The sequence below is a fragment of the Lactuca sativa genome, chromosome 3, assembly GCF_002870075.4.
Source record: "Lactuca sativa cultivar Salinas chromosome 3, Lsat_Salinas_v11, whole genome shotgun sequence".
NCBI lineage: Eukaryota > Viridiplantae > Streptophyta > Magnoliopsida > Asterales > Asteraceae > Lactuca > Lactuca sativa.
The window spans coordinates 149,672,421-149,689,593 of record NC_056625.2 but is presented as its reverse complement, the minus strand read 5'-3'; the positions used below and the strand labels follow the sequence as shown (position 1 = coordinate 149,689,593).

Genomic DNA, 17,173 nt, shown 5'->3' with positions numbered 1-17,173 from the left:
TTCTTAACATTTTATGTGATGATAAAATGTTAAAGAATAATCAGTTTGAAGGGGACGATGAAGCTGATGTTGAAGACATTCACCAGGAAGAGCTTGAGCATGAACACCTTGAAGATGAAAATGGCTTGGAAGTGGGTGTCGAGTTCAGGGTGCACGATCCTACCGTCAAGTGGAACCAAATGAAGCCTACAGTTGGTGAGTTATATGAGTCTCCTGCTCAGTTGAGGTTTGCACTCACTAACTATGTTGTAGCTAATGGATACCAACTTTGGTTTATGAAAAGTGATAAAAGCAGGGTAATTGTTAGGTGTGGGAAAAAAATGCAAAAAAACCATGTCCTTTTAGGATCCATGCTTTGTGGAAGTATAATGAACGTACTTTTCAGATAAAATCTATGGTTGAAACACATCTTTGTGCAAGGAATTATAATTTTGGACATTTGGTTAGTTGTAATTGGTTAGCAAAACACTACATTAAGGACATAATTAGGAAGCCCAAAATGACACTGCCTGAGATGATGGAGGATGTCCTTACAAAATATTCAGTGAAAGTGTCAAAGGGGCAATGTCATAGAGCAAGGGTAAGGGCAAGGGAGATGATAGAAGGTAAACTGGAGGAAAACTATGCTAAGATATGGGATTATGCCAACGAAATCCTTAGATCTAACCCTGGAAGTACATGCAAAGTAGGAGTGTCGGTAAATCCAGATGGGGTGAATTATTTTGAACGTTTTTATGTATGTTTTAAGGCATTGAAAGATGGATGGAATACAGGGTGCAAACGTGTGATTGGCTTAGATGGATGTTTCCTAAAGGGACAAATCAAAGGGGAGATTTTGACTGCTATTGGAAGAGATGCTAACAACCACGTGTATCCAATTGCATGGGCTGTAGTAAATGTAGAGAACAAACAAAATTGGACTTGGTTTTTACAGCTGTTGGTTGATGAATTGGGTGTTGAGGATGGAAGGGGTCTAGTTGTTATTTCAGATCAACACAAGGTAAACATAAATACTACAAATTTTTTTATGTATTCATTTATATTGTCTAACCCATATTAATGTTGAATTTACTTATTTCAGGGACTTCTAGAATCTGTGAAAGCTATCCTTCCACATGTTGAACACAGGCAGTGTGCACGACACATTTATGCCAACTTCAGGAAGAGGCATACAGGTTTAGAGTTGAAAAACTTGTTCTGGGCTGCTGCAACTAGTTCACATGAAGGGGATTTTGTGTCTAACATGGAAAAAATTAAGAAAATCACTTCAAATGGATATGATTGGTTGATGTCTAACAATCCACAATCATGGTGTAGGGCATTTTTTTGACAAGGGTATGCATGTGAGGCAGTGGAAAATGGGGTTTCTGAGTCCTTTAACTCCATGATCATAAATATTAGGAAAAAACCACTTATCACAATGTTAGAGGAAATCAGAATCTATGTCATGGCTAGGTTTTATTATTTGGCTGATAAAGCTTCTACTTGGAGAACTGAATTGTGTCCAGCTATCATAGAGAAAATGAAGGAGTTTGGAAAAGAGATGAGGTAAATTCTTACATAAACTTGTTACTACTTACCATTAAATTGTGTTGTATAGTTAACATGAAATTGTTATTTTTAATTCGTATTTATAGGAACTGGAAAGTTATAGCAACTGGGGGGTCTGTATTTGAGACAAGGTATGGGTATACAGCTTACAAAGTGGATTTGGAACAACACTATTGCACATGTAGACTATGGGAGATATCTGGAATACCATGTGTGCATGGTCAAGCAGCAATAAACTACACTCACATGAATCCAACTGATTTTCTAAGCATTTGGTTCCAAAAAGAGAAATTTATGGCTGCATATACCACAAATATATCACCAGTGAATGGAAGCAACCTGTGGGCACCCACTGACTATATAAAGCCATTAACTCCATTGACAAGGAGAATGACTGGTAGGCCAAAAACCAAGAGAAGAAGGCATGTGTCTGAGGTCAATGATTCCAAGTTCCCAACTGTTAGAGCTAGAGTTTGTAGGACTGTTAGGTGTAGCAAATGTTTACAATTCGGACATAACTTGAAATCCTGTAAGAATGAGCGAGTGATGAAGGAGTATGTGCCACCTAGAAAACCAGGAAGGCCAAGAGGGGTGAAAATGGTATAACAAACAAGGATGGAGAGGGAACTTCAAAACAAAAGGCAGTTAAGCTTGTAGTGAAAAGAAAGAAGAAGACAAAGAAGGCTGGAGAAGGATCCTCAAACCAAGATGGCCAAGGTGGGGTTGAAACTGCAAATCATGCAACTGTGCAAGAAGAAAATGGAACTGTACAGGAAACTGTACAGGAAACTGCACCAAAAATTGTGAATGATGCAGATGCTATTTCTGATGAAATTGATGTATTGTTGTTGCAAAAATGTGGTTATGAACCTCATGAGATTGAACAGGCTATGGAAAGGGTAGATGCTAATGAGATTGAAGATCACTTGCTTGAAGATAACCGGCTTGAAGATAACTTGGAAATGGTATGCCAACCTTTACTTTAAATTTCTTAAAACTAATATGTGATTTACATAAGGTAATTAACTAGATCATGTCTTACAGGGTGGAGATGCTAATGAGATTGAAGATCACTTGGAAGCAGACTTAGAAGAGGATGTTAATGAGATTGAAGATAACTTGCTTGAAGAAAACTTGGAAATGGTATGCCAACCTTTACTTTAAATTTCTTAAAACTAATATGTGATTTACATAAGGTAATTAACTAGATCATGTCTTACAGGGTGTAGATGCTAATGAGATTGAAGATCACTTGGAAGCAAACTTAGAAGAGGATGTTAATGAGATTGAAGATAACTTGATTGAAGAAAACTTGGAAATGGTATGCCAACCTTTACTTTAAATTTCTTAAAACTAATATGTGATTAACATAGGGTATTTAACTACATCATGTCTTACAGGGTGTAGATGTTAATGAGATTGTGCCACCAGTGCAAGAAGTTGCTATACAAGGTTTAGATGCTAATGCTTGGGTTGGTGAAGATGATGGGAATATTGACTTCATTGAAGATACACAAGTTGTTGGGAGGCCTAGGAAAAGGAAGATTTTTGAGAGAATTGTGAAGATCAAGCTGAAGAAAGCAGTTTATGATAAGGATGGAAGGGGTTCTAGTATTAAGAAACCAGTTAATTTGGAGTAGGACTATTTAGGAGGGGGTATCTCGGGCACTATGTATTTTGCTTGCCCTTTTTGTTAACATTTCATCAGCTTTTGGTAACAACCATCCAATTGTATATCAGCATCTAGTAGTATTCAATTAGGCCTTTTTGAACATTGGTAGTTAATGGCCATTAAAGGATTGTTGGGCAATTGGTTGTTTGGTACTGATTGTAATACCCCCTTTTATGTTATTATGAATGCAAGTATTTGAAGTTAATGTCATTTCACTTTGCTTGTCATTTCACTTGCTTACAATCATATGTTAATTGTCATTCCAGTTAATGTCCTTTACTTCCTTGTTTTAGTACATTCAGTTATTACCAAGTTTTACCAAGTTCTACTACATTTCACTTGCTTACACAAGATTTAGTACATTACCATAACTACATTGTAATGAATCACTATAATGCAATTACCAATTCACTTGCTTACAATCATATGTTAATTGTCATTCCAGTTAATATCCTTTACTTCCTTGTTTTAGTACATTCAGTTTTTACCAAGTTTTACCAAGTTCTACTACATTTCACTTGCTTACACAAGATTTAGTACATTACCATAACTACATTGTAATGAATCACTATAATGCATTTACCAATTCACAGGGACATAAATAAGATTGGATTACTGTCAATACACTTCTCCATCAAACATTACCATAACTACATTGATCACATGCCCTAACCAAAATAACAAACCTACAACAACCTTAACCCTACCAAATACAAAAAAATTACAACTGCCCTAACCAACTGGTTCTTAAAATACAATGCCAATTAACAAAATTACTCCAATAACCACCAACATCACCAACACAAACTTCAACAACTTGATCACCTGCAGAACACCACTAGCAACAATTTCGTTATAGGGCTCCCTTTCATTAGCATAAAACTCCATGTCTTCCGTGTCAAGCCACTTGAAATATTTACACCCTTTTTTGGTACCCTGCCAACAAAAGCTTCATTTACTAACTTTTGAAAGATAACAAAATAAAACAAAATCCCTCAATTTTACCTTATAGTTAGGGCATGCCTTGAACTTTCTTCCTGGGTTTTTATCAGTTCTTGAAACTAAGTATTGTAGTTGATCACCACAATCACACTTAGTGCGATAAATCGGTTTGCTGATAGAAGTTGTTGAAGACGAAGCCATGGAAAAGAAGAAGACGTGATGTGTGAGGAAGAACGCCTTTTGCAAGAGTGAAGGAGAGGTTTTGGGGAAAAAGTGGATTTTGGGTATCTAAAAGGTTAGGGTAACCTGTTAAACCGACGACACCGGCTACCATTGACTTTTCATAACCAGTCAACACAATTAATGGCAAATAAGTAACAAATAAAAATATTAGGGTTAAATCAAAACGGATATGTATAAATAATGGTTTTTAAGGTATTAACCCTTTTTTAGAAGAGTTAAGGGCATTTATAGATATTTTCCACAAAACCATTAATATGCTATAGCCCTAGCTATAGCTATTAACATTTTACCATTAAATATCAAATATAATTATTCATGAAATCATTAAGTTTTGTATTTATTTATGAAAAAAGTAATTATAAAAATGCCCCATGGTATAATTGAGTAGTTATATGTTTAGTCCCTAAATTAATAATTACAATTTTGGTCCTTATAGCTTTAAATTTGAATAACCATAGATTTGGATGTTGTTTGTCTTTTTATATACAGTCTGTGAACTACATTTGTAGACCTCTGCACTAGATGATATGGATCAGACGTCTCCATTCTGAAAAAAAAAAAGATTTCTTGTTTTTTTAACATCTGCAAGCTACTAAAGTAAACTAAAATCTAAATAAACTTATTTTTTAAACTTCAAAGTGATTTTTAATATTTTTATGACTTTGTTATAAATAATAAATAAATCTAGATCAACTTTTATGTATATATTTTTATGTATATATTTTTATGTATATATTTTTATGTATATATTCAAAAATGAAAATAAAATAATACAAATTAACATATATATTTGATAAAAACCAACAATTTTGGTCGCAAAGTTATATCAAACAATCTGATATATAAATGGATGTAAATAAATTTTGATTTTTTTAGTTAAATCAATTAAAAACGTACCATAAATATTTCCCAAGAAATTGATGATTATGTATTAAATAATGTTTTATAAAATTTGGTACAAAAATATAAAAATATATTATGATTTTTTTCATATTTATATAAACAACTTCAACGACCATTATTGTAATAAATATTTATTTATAAATTTGTCAAAAAAATATCATTTTTGTGTTGTCGAACCTTATTTTTCAAAGTATTATAACTTTTTTTTTTCAAATTTTTTATCATTAATAAAGTTGGAGTAAATATAAATTAAAAAAAAAACTAAAAAAATAAATATATATGTGTTTTTTAGGCTAGAAGATGTATGAAGATGTTAGAAGACTCTAGTATATACTTGCGCCAAGAAAAGGGCACACAAACATTTTCAGGTCTGTAGTCTTCAAAAAAACAAATAGTCTGAAAGCTAATGTTTGTGTGTGATCTGCATGACGAAGAGGCCAAAAATATATGCACACAAAAAATAAACAACACCTTAGCCCCTTATATTTTTTTAATTTTAATACATAAAATAGTCTAGGTCCATGTTCTTTGAAATGACTATCCCTAATTTCTCAACTTTGCACAAATAGTTCTTGTGGTTTTTAAAAGTTGCACAGATGATTTATGAGCTACATAAACTACCTTTTTCTAATTCAATTTGGACATAATTAAAGGTTAAATAGTCTGTGATTTATCAAAGGTTAAAAACTTAGTCTTTGCTAATTTTTTTGACTATATATCATGGCTTTTGTGGTTTCCAAAACATGTGTGAATGTCCTTTTTGCTGATGTCGTTATTGTTCATCCATTAGTGTGAGGGTATTTTGGTTTTTTCAAATAGTGAGGACCGAGTTTGTGCCTATGTGTAAACCATAGAGACCATTTATATAATTTTGTCTATATTTTATGTTTATGACTTTGTAGCTTTTCCACCCTTTAACTTTTTAAAATGTCATTCTGAACCCTTCACTTTGATCTTTATAAAATGTTACTTTCACCAATCTATTTTTTAATTCTTTGTGTTTAATCCCGTATTATATATAATTTGATTTTCATTAATAACTTCCGTTTGTAAACCTAAAAAAATTATTTTTACGTGTTTATTTTTATATCTTTGTCGGTATAATTCAAGTTGAGCTTTCTTTCGTTAATTTTTTTAAAATAATTACATGGTTTTTTATACATTATCGGTTTAAATTCGAGTTTGCCTACGTTTCGACGTAGTTTTTTTTTGTTTTGTTGTTGTTTTTGTTGATTTTATTTTATTTACTCAATGTATGTATCTTACATATGAGACAGTTCATATATAATAACTTTCGTTTTTTAATTTAAAAAAATATGTATTATATTCGAGTTTGTCTATGTTTCGGCGTAATTTATTTTTATTTTTTTTATTTTTGTGCTTAACTTTATGAACGTTTTTACGTATCATTCAGGTCATAGATAATAACTTTCATTCGTTAACTTAAAAAACGTATTATCTTCGAGTTTGTCTACTTTTCAACATATTTTTTTTAACGTTTTTGTATTTAATTTTTGTACGTTTCACACGTATGACTCGGGTCACATATAATACATTTTTTATTATTTGAACTTTTGTTTGTTAGTTTAAAAAAATCTTACATATTTATTTTTATGTATGTGTCAATATAAATTTGAGGTTTTTTGTGACATCCCCAATTTTTACAGCCCAAAAAGACCTTTTATTTATGCTTATTTTAAAAATAGAGTAGTGCAGAATTTGTCCCATAAAACTATTTTCGAATAAATGTTTATCATTGATTATTGAAACTTGGGAAGTCATAACTGATACAAAACATAAGCATAAACATTACAAGCCTTACATTAACCTATTATACTAATGCCTTATACTCCTCGAATCTCTCAGTTGATTGTATCTTCATACCGTTACTTGCGATACAAAGAAACTGAGTGAGTCCAGTTGGAAAACCTAATAAGATACATAGGGTTTTCAATCTCACAATGTTTTAATAATATATATCTTAATAACATGTAAGATCAACGTTTATCATTAACACCGATATATCTCATATAATCAATCTACCCCACCTTGTCGATCCTTACATATTGATCCTATACAATGACTTTACGTCATTAAACGACAAGGGTTAATGTGAACACTAGTTTGACTATGCTGCTTCGTAGATTCCTTAGCAATAGGCGAGGATCAATAAAAACAACAAAGAAAGAATGAAATACTCAAATTATTATACCTAATCCATACCCTCAGATCGGTGATGAATTATTGTACCCATACTCTCAGATCAGAAATGAATAATTATACCTAATCCATACTCTCGGATCAGTGATGAATGGTTATATGTAATCCATACTTTCATATTAGTACTGAATGATTATACCTAATCCATACTCTCGAATCAGTGATGAATGACTATACCTAATCCATACTCTCGGATCATCAATATAAGAGTTCTACCCTCTGTTCACATCTCACACGTACTCTTAAGAAGATGCTAAATAATATCCAACTTAATAAAACTTAAGTCTCTATAACATCCCGATGATAAGGTACTTCTAATTTTAACCATATATTTGAATTATATTGCATTTTGGTCCTTAAGTAAAAGAAAGTGTGCATTGAAGGCCCTAGTGTCATTTCGTAAATTGGGAAGTTGGAGAGTACACCATGCATATGTGTGTACGCTTAGCGTACTATGGCGCACCCTACTATGCAGGGTGTACGTGCCAGGCATGCAAACCCTAATTTTTAGGGTTTGGCTCATATTTAAACCCCATTATAGCCTTATTTCCCATCATCTCATCAGCTTCCACCCTCATGATATGTTTTTGCAACCTAATCCACCTTGTGAAACATTTCTAAGCTTGAGTATGTGTGTGTGTTGTCCTTTTGAATAAGAAAGAAGGAAGAAGAGACCACCTTAGAGGAGTGAAGCTCTTTAGATCTAGCATCACACCACCTTTTGGGTCCATTTTGAGGTATCAAGTTCTGAACTTGGTGAAGTTTCATTTAGATCTTGTTTTGGAATGATTTTTGGTCCTTTTTGTCCCAAATATGGAGACTCGTGAACATAGCATGTTCTTGACCCATTAAGCTATCCTTTCAGGCCTTTAGAAGGGTCTTAAGTCATAAAAATAAGTTCCAAATGGTTAGTTTTGCTCCATACATCATTTAGAAGGTCTTAATGGATTATGAAGTTGAGTTAAACACTTAATGGGCATGCAAAGTCATAAAGTTGGAAACTTTATGACTCTTGAGTGTGTTTTAGCCATGGATCTGAAATATGGATGTGAGAACTTAAACCATTAAGCTCTTAATGGAGTTTTGGGCCTCTAGGAGTATGCCCCACTTACCTGGAGTACGCCCCGTATACAAGGTCAATCATCCTGAAGGTGATCAACGTGCGTGTACACCCATCGTACATAGGGAATACGCCCCACGTACTCACTCTATGGTGACTTGGTTGGGTTGACTTAGTTGATTTGACCAGTTTGACTTTGACCAAGTTTGACTTAAGAGTATTTTAGGATTTTGATTGATATTGGTCATTTAGTGGCATAGGTGACGGTTAGAGCTGAGATTCAGAGTCGAGACCTCATCAGCTTTTGTCCAGTTTGTATGGTGAGTTTTCCTCACTTTACTTACGGGTCGAAGGCACCAAGGTTGGTCCATTGGTTTAATATCTTGCTATTCACTGATATGCTAAGTATGGAATAGATATGCATGGTTATGCTAGTTACCGATATGCTAGTCTAGTAGATTTGTAGGATTACATGTGATTCTGTCTGCATGATTGTCTATATATGTTGTTATTTGTTATATGTCGGCATATTGTGGTGGGTTGAGGTTGTATTGCTTCGTGTTGTAGCCAACAAACCCTGAAGCATACCGGATATGAGCTGAGGGCTGAATAGGGCATGCCAGACTCATACTGAGGGCTCTAGAGCCTTTTAGATACGAGCTGAGGACCGGGTGGTATGCCAGACTTGTATTGAGGGCTTGATGCTATTTCGGTCTAATGACTGATTTGGTCAGGGAGCAAGCTAGACATAAGTTGTGGGTCCCAAGGGCAAGCCAGACTTATGTTGTGGGCTCATGGTTAATCTAGTCTTTTATTTGTGGACCTAGTACATGTTGTTATTGTATATGCTATTTGTTTATGTGTTGGTACTTCAGGGAACTCACTAAGCATTGGCTTATAGTTTTGGGTTGTGTTTTCAGGTACTTCAGATGACCCCGGGAAGCTGAAGGCGTGACTGTACACATTCTCTTGTTATGAATTATGATTTTCGGAGACTGTGATCTTTGGAAAATGTTTTTAAAACTATGATAAGTAAAAATTTTATGATTTTGAGTTGATTTTGAAAGTTTAAATTTCTTGTGATTTTTATGGATGTTACAAGTTGGTATCAGAGCCTTGGTTTGAGTGAATTGGAGGAACACTCAGTCTCAAACTAAGGCCAAAGGTTTTAAAAATTATTTTCAAATGGTTTTCAAAATAATCAAAGAGGATACAATGTATACTATCAGTCGGAGCCAGTAAGTAGACCCCAAATTACCATAATGTTATTTGATATTATGATATGTTAGAACAACATGCTAGTGATAGGCTAGGGATTTTCAGGAATTACATGATAGAATTTCCTAATTATATGATGCCTGGTAGCCTAGGGTTTCCTTCTTATATGGAAATGACATCATAACTATAGTTGCTTAGTGTATGCATCAGAGTTGTGTATAACTAAGATTCTATAGTCTGAGAATGTTTGGTTTAGCCTTATTTAATGTTCTTGTTTGATGAAGGGTTTAGGGTAGAATCAAGTATTCGACTATCTGTAGGATCCAGTGTTATATATGATTAGCATACACGAGTACTGCAAGGTTGGTGGAAGTTTCATGGATGGTTTGTGTAGGGTCAGCTGACCCGTACGCGTAGGGAAGTTGTGATGATGATCCTTTGAGACAAATATGGTTAGGTGTGGAAGGTAGTATGGGCCCGTACTACTGGAAGCACATGACCCGTACGCGTAGCAGGGAAGTCACAAGCCCTAGGGCTGTGTTGGGAGTTGGTTCCCCTAGTATGGTATGTGTTTTATTTGATATCTCCCTAGTTTATTTTTAGTATGGTGATGAAAAGACGATTTGAGGCAGGATCCGGATCAAGTTCGGGAGCTGGTGGCCAAGATAAACCAGCGTTGACTAAGGAGCGGGTTAGGGATATCATGCAGGAGGAGGTTGTTTCCCTTTTTCAGGCATAGTTACCAGAGATGTTGGGGTATATTAAGACCGCTATGGTGGAGTACTTTGACGAACGATACACTGCACTTTTTGAGGCTGCTGATGTTGTCGCGATTGGCGCTAGGAGAGCCTTCCAGTATCGGGACTTCGATAATACGAAGTCCCCGAAATTTGACGAAGTTCAGATCATAGCCATGAGGTGGCTGTCTAACATCGAGGGATGCGTTTTCACTTGATCTTGCCCAGCTGACAAGAGGGTTAAGTGCTCTCTGAACCTTCTTCGGTCCAGAGCGAAGGATTGGTGGAGACTTGTTACTAGCTCGTATTCTCCTGAACAGACGACTGCAGTGACTTGGGAGCACGTCTCAGAGATGTTCCATTCTAGATATGTTTACCTGATGGAGCGTGAGAGGTTGGCAAAGGAGTATTTGGATTTGAGACAAGGGACTGATTCGGTGACAGAGATCACCAAGATGTTTACGGAGAGGGCCATGTCTTGTCCTGAGTTTTCTGCTTCTGAGTAAACTCAGATGACCCGTTACTTGAGCATGCTCAAGACGGACATCAGGAAGTTTGTATCCACACAACATTATGGTTCAATGATTGAGTTGCAAGAGGTCGCTAGGCGGCAGGAGATTGAGATGGAGCTCCAGACAAGGGAGCAGAGACAGGCCCCGGTGCAGTCTCAGCCTACACCGAAGCGGTTCAAGGCCACTAATGTTAGGTATGGGGGTCAGATGGGTTGCACTCGTGGAAAGCGCGGCAAGATTTATGATGGTACTTTATGATATTCTTCTGTATACCACATTTATGGCATGCAGGGCTACGTGGCGAGGGATTGCCGCCAGCAGGCCCCAACACTCAGCACAAGGATTTTCTACCACTGTGACCAGGTTGGACATGTGAAAGCTAACTGACCCTTACTCGCTGCTAGGCCGACACATGCTCCAATGTTGGCTACTCTGAGCATCACAGATGGGAGTCAAGATAGGGCGGAGCCCCCGAGGGCTCGAGGTCTCACTTTTCAGCTCACGGCAGAGGAGGCCAAGGTGGCACCAGACTTGTGACCAGTATGTTTCTATTTATTATTATATTGATTATGCTTTATGTTATGCTCATGTATATGTTTTTGATAGGTACGTTGTTGGGCTATATTTTGTGGTTTATGCTTTGCTTTGAATGTATTATATGGCTATCAGTTTTGGAACGAAATTATATAGTGATTTCAGTAGGTTTAGTGCCTTTTCTGTGGGCTTATTATGTATGGACTTTAGGTTATCGGTTGACTAAAACCAAGAACCATATAATACATTCAAAGCAAAGCATAAACCACTAAACATAGCCCAACAATCTCCCCCTTGGTTTACTGCTTTCTGTTCTCCTTTAGGTTTCTCCACGAGATGCACATATGCTTGGTCAAAAGCCCCTACCCACAACTTATTGTCAGTTATTGTAGCTACCATTCCAGTGAAGGCTTTTGTGGTAGCTTCAAACATTTCATTCTCAACGATAATATGAAAGTTTGATAAGGTACGGATATCTCGTTCTCCAAACTTCAAAAAATCTATGGGATTAACAATATGAAACTGGTTTTTCTTCAGCTTTATCACCATAGTTGCAGTAGCTTCATCATAAACCCAAAATTTTATTGTATCTAAAGTGCCTTCATGTAAGCGTTTGGGAAAAGAAATCCTTTTAGCTTGCTTTGTGGGTGGCCACATGACATTCACCATGGTTTTGTTTGTGCGAGGACCAATGACATCCTTGGCCATTTTAGTAAACGATGAAGTAGTCTTGAAGCCTTCAAATTAATTTTTTGCTTTAGTCTCAAAAAAATTATTAAAAGACCAGGCCATGGTAACATTGGTTGGATTGTGGAGAGGTGCGTGGATAAGTTTATGTAAGTCCCCAATCTGCTTGTGTATCAATCAGATCTGTTTGATGGTGCGGAATCCCAATCAAACAGATGATGCCAGATCAAAAATAGAGAAGAAGGAGAAGAAGAATAATATGAATCTTGTATGATTTGATTAGGATGTAGATCCAAATACAAGATTCACATACAACTTACACACACTTAAGCTCTTTTCTTCTCTTATTTCCTCTACTCTCAGCCATAAACCCACATGCACTCCTCACCATATATATATATATATATATATATATATATATATATATATATATATATATATATATATATATATATATATGAGACATGGGCTGTGAATAGGTTCACGGCCATGAACTGTTTATGATCGTAAACACATATAGCATTACAGAAAAATATAATTGCATAGAAAAAGCAAAGTATAAACCATATTTTAAACCCAAAAATCTCCCCCTTGGTTTGTAGCTTTCTTTTCTAATTGACCCAACAAGCTCCCCTAGAAAGTAGCTGGCTTTTCTTATCAATCTTCATTTGGAGCTTGACTTCAGCTTTAATCTTCAATTTCTTTACAGCTTCAAGATGAACTTGATGAATCTTCAATGAATGACTTCATCTTGAGCATTTGGGCTTTTCTTCAAAATTTGACATTGAATGCACATTGGGTGAGGAGGCTTGATGTACTGATTCTTGAAAGATAGTGCTTTCAGCTTGAGAATCTTCAGAGAGAATAGAGAGATCAAATCTTCTAGATCACTTCAGCGGGTACAAGATAGCAGCAAATTGACTGAGGAGGCTTCAATGCAATTTGTCACATAACCTTCAAGTTCATCTTCACCTTGCTTCTGGGGTTGAAGGATTGAATGTTGAAAGAATAATCTTCATTTCTTGCTCCTTCGAATGAGAATTCTTCGATGATCACGGATGAAGCCTTGGCTAAGAAATTCTCCAATACAGTCTCTGTTTGAGACTGTTCCTCTTTGAGTGATCTTTTCGCCTTCACCTCCCACAAAGGAAACGTATCCCTCATTAAAGGTTTGAATGTCATTCAGGTAGGAGATGTCTCCTGTAATGTGTCGGGAACAGCCGTTGTCGACATACCAAGGTCTGGCGACATTCCTCCATAGTTGTCCCTGCACAATGAGCGGGATTATTTAGATTTGGGGACCCAAGTCATTATAACCCTAGGTTTACCCTGGACTTTGACATATTTATCTATTTGATTTTTCAAATTTGCATTAATATCAGAAACACTTTCAGAGGATGAAGATGATCGGGCAACTGTATATTTGGGCACTCATTGGTAGTTAGGTTTTAAAACATTCATAGGTGACTTAGAAACATTTTTCTTTTTCTTTGAGCGTTTAGAATCCAGACGCACTCTTTGACGAAGTTGACCTTGGCTCAGTCGTAGTCGATTTTGGTAAAGTACATGTGGCTGGTTTAGAGAAAACATTTTTGTTCGGTTTAAGATCAACCCTTTTCTTATCATCATGAACTTTCCGATCATTTTCATGAAGACAAGATCTCGAGGACTTTCTCGTTAGAGACCTTCCTCGAGACTCGTTTTCTTTCCTTGGTACTGAAAAATGCACAAATGCACGGTTGGAACAATTTCGAGCAATGTGGCTAGCAATACCACAGTTGAAACAAATTTTCTTATTATCTTTAGACCTGGTACCGCCATTATCAGATTTCACACTCTTATTTATTTTTCTAACTTTCCCACATGTGTAAGTGTAGGAGTTAGATTGGGTGACAAATGTAGAAGGTGTGGATGTGCTAGTGTCAGATTCGGCAAGTTTCTCAAAAGCAACACCACATTTTTCAGAATCATTAGTTTTAGACAACAAATCATCACAAATAAAAACATCAGTCTTAACATCAGACACATACTTATCACAAATAGAAACACCAAATTTCGACACAAAAGTATTATTTGACTCAATCTTCTCATCCCCTTGCTTTCCCAGGTTTACTGACAAATCTGCATGGGAGGTAGAAATGTTAGTATCTAAAACCCTAGTACTATCTGCAGTTGCTTTTTCAACAGCGAATGTACTGTATACCATAAATGGTTCTCGGTTAATCTCAGTCTGAGTCAAAGGAGCAGTTTTGTAATTATGATTAAATGGGGGAGGGACACTCTCATAGACTATGCCTACTTGTTTCTGGTCCTTTCATTTCATTTGGTGTTCAATTATTGTTGCAACTCTTTCACTTGACACATCAAATTTTTTGAAGTTAAATTCAGCATTTGCAAAACGAGTCTTCAATGTGTCAAGTTCAGCAGTTACAACAGCAAATTCTTGTTCAAGACATTTAAAATCAACGCACTTATCACTGTATTTTGCCTGTAGCTTCCTAAAGTCCTTAGTTTTGGCCTCTAGTTGTTCTTTTTAGGGTTTATGGCTTTTCCTAAGTTGATATCTCTCGTATTTAAGTTCCTTTATTTCTCTACACATAATATCCATATGTTCATGTAGATTTTTGACATTAATGCAAGTTTGAGAGCAAGAATTTTCAGTGATTGGAATGTTTGAGGAACTCATTGTTTAAAAAATGCCATTTGACTTAAAACCTCAAAAGTCACCCTTAAAAGTCAAATTTAAAAAGTCAAACTTAAAAGTCAAACATAAAAGTCAAACCGAAAAGCGAAATTTGAAATTTTGAAAGTCAAACGAGAAAGTCAAACTTTAAAGTCAAAGGTCAAACTTTAAAGTCAAAAGTCAATTTTTTAAGGAAAAAGTCAAAAGTAGAAGTCAAAAATTAAAAGCTAATATTTTTGGAAGAAAATGGAATTTAAAATTAAAAAAAATGATTTTTGGGTTGAAAATGACAATATTGCGAAAATAAGTGCGAAAGATTAATATTTGAATTAAATTTCGAAGGCTTTTAACGTGTTCCTTGCTAGATCAAGTGGTAAGGCAGCGGATAAAGGAGGCAGGTGACCTGGATTCGATCCTTGCAACCCTCAATCTTTTTTTAATAAGATGCTGCTTACGAGGATGGCACGTGCGCGTTCGAGGATCGTGTTGGAGCCGAGAATGAGGTGGACCGGGAACGAGGCGAAGAACCGTGAACGCAAGGACCGCAAGCTCTGTGACCATGAACCTACGAGGATACTGAGTCGTAAACGCCGAAGCTGGACACACAAAATTGCTGACCGCAAACTCTCGCACCGTAAACCCACCGACGACCGTAAACTCCAAGGGCCGTAAACGAACTTCGGGCCGTGAACCCTTCTTGGGCCTTAAACCCTTCAAAGGACGAGAACCCTTCAACATATGCGAAGAAAAACGATGTTTTTTTTACACTTTTTGCTCCAAAACTCGATCAAAAACTCGTTTTTATAAAAAATATAAAGAACAAACCCCCTATTTTGCCAAGATCTATCCAAAAACGCAGAAGTCCTTCAAAAATAATGTCAAATACGCTCCAGATCTGGCCAAATTGATTGATACAATCCAAGCTCTGATACCACTTGTATGTCCCCAATTTACTTGTGTATCAATCAGATCCGTTTGATGGTAAGGAATCCCAATCAAACGGATAATGCCGGTTCAAATTAGAAGAGAAATAGAAGAAGAATAATATGAATCTTGTTGATTTGATGATATGAATGAAGTTCCCTTACAAGATTCACACACACTTACACACACTTATGCTCCTTTCTCTCTCTTCTCTTATGTCCTCTACTCTTAGCCATAAACCCACATGCACTCCCCATGCTATATATATATATATATATATATATATATATATATATATATATATATATATATATATATATATATATATATATATGAGGCATGGGCCTTGAACAGGTTAACAGCCGTAAACACAAACGTAAACACCACCTGGACCGTCAATAGATTTCGGTCCTGGAAGGAAAATTACAATTGCCTAGAAAAGCAAAGTATAAACCAATATTTTATACCCAACATCAATTGTAGCTAGCTTGATCTTCAACCTTTGAGAACTTAGCACCTCAAATGTGATGCCTCTAATAGATCACAAACACCACAAGCAATGGAAGAATATTAGAGAGAGAGAGAGAGAGAGAGAGAGGAGAGGCACAAAATCGGCTTAAGATCCTTCGAGGGTTTCTAGTGCCGATTTTTGCATGCCCAAGGGTTCCTTATATACTTGAGCAACTGGGGTTTCAGTCAAGACCCTAATCCAATTGCTTAGTCCTTAAGCAGCCCATGGGATCCTTCTAGAAGGCCTCTTGGACGAATTCTATGTGGGCTCCCACATAAATTCCATCCATTCCTTCCTTATGGACCCTAAGCCCAACTTTGTAACTATCTTATAATTAAAGTACCAGTCCTTTTAATTTAATTAATCTCTTTTGACCACAAAATTAATTCTAAATTAAATCTTGACCAATATTAATTAAATAATATGATTTCGCTTTTAATATATTATTCCTATAATATATTAATAAATCATAATTAACCTCTTTCTCCATTATTCATCCAGTCAAGTTGCTATGGTGAAGGCAACCCAAAAGGACCATGTTACTATTGGGTCAAGCACATACCAATTAAAGTTATGGGCTTAGACACCTAGTCCAACAATCTTCCACTTGGATAAGTCTAATAACTATAAATGCAAGTATGACTTCAAAATCCGATTAGCACTCGTAGCTCTCAAAATCCGTTGTCGAACTCTGACACGTCCTATAGATAAGGGATCATGTAGTCCTCCGTTCTCAATATATCATGCGGACAAATACATGGAACATAGTCATACTT

At 35.9% G+C, this 17,173-nt stretch overlaps 1 protein-coding gene across 1 annotated transcript; it reads right to left on the bottom strand.

Moving 5' to 3' along the window:
* Positions 1 to 3,970: 3,970 nt before the first annotated feature.
* Positions 3,971 to 4,366, bottom strand: LOC128132843 (uncharacterized). The gene is made up of 2 exons (XM_052769831.1): positions 4,229 to 4,366; positions 3,971 to 4,159 (listed from the first exon to the last, which is right to left on the bottom strand). The coding sequence occupies exons 1-2, from the start codon at positions 4,364 to 4,366 to the stop codon at positions 3,971 to 3,973; spliced, it is 327 nt and encodes a 108-aa protein (XP_052625791.1).
* Between the last annotated feature and the right edge of the window lie 12,807 nt (positions 4,367 to 17,173).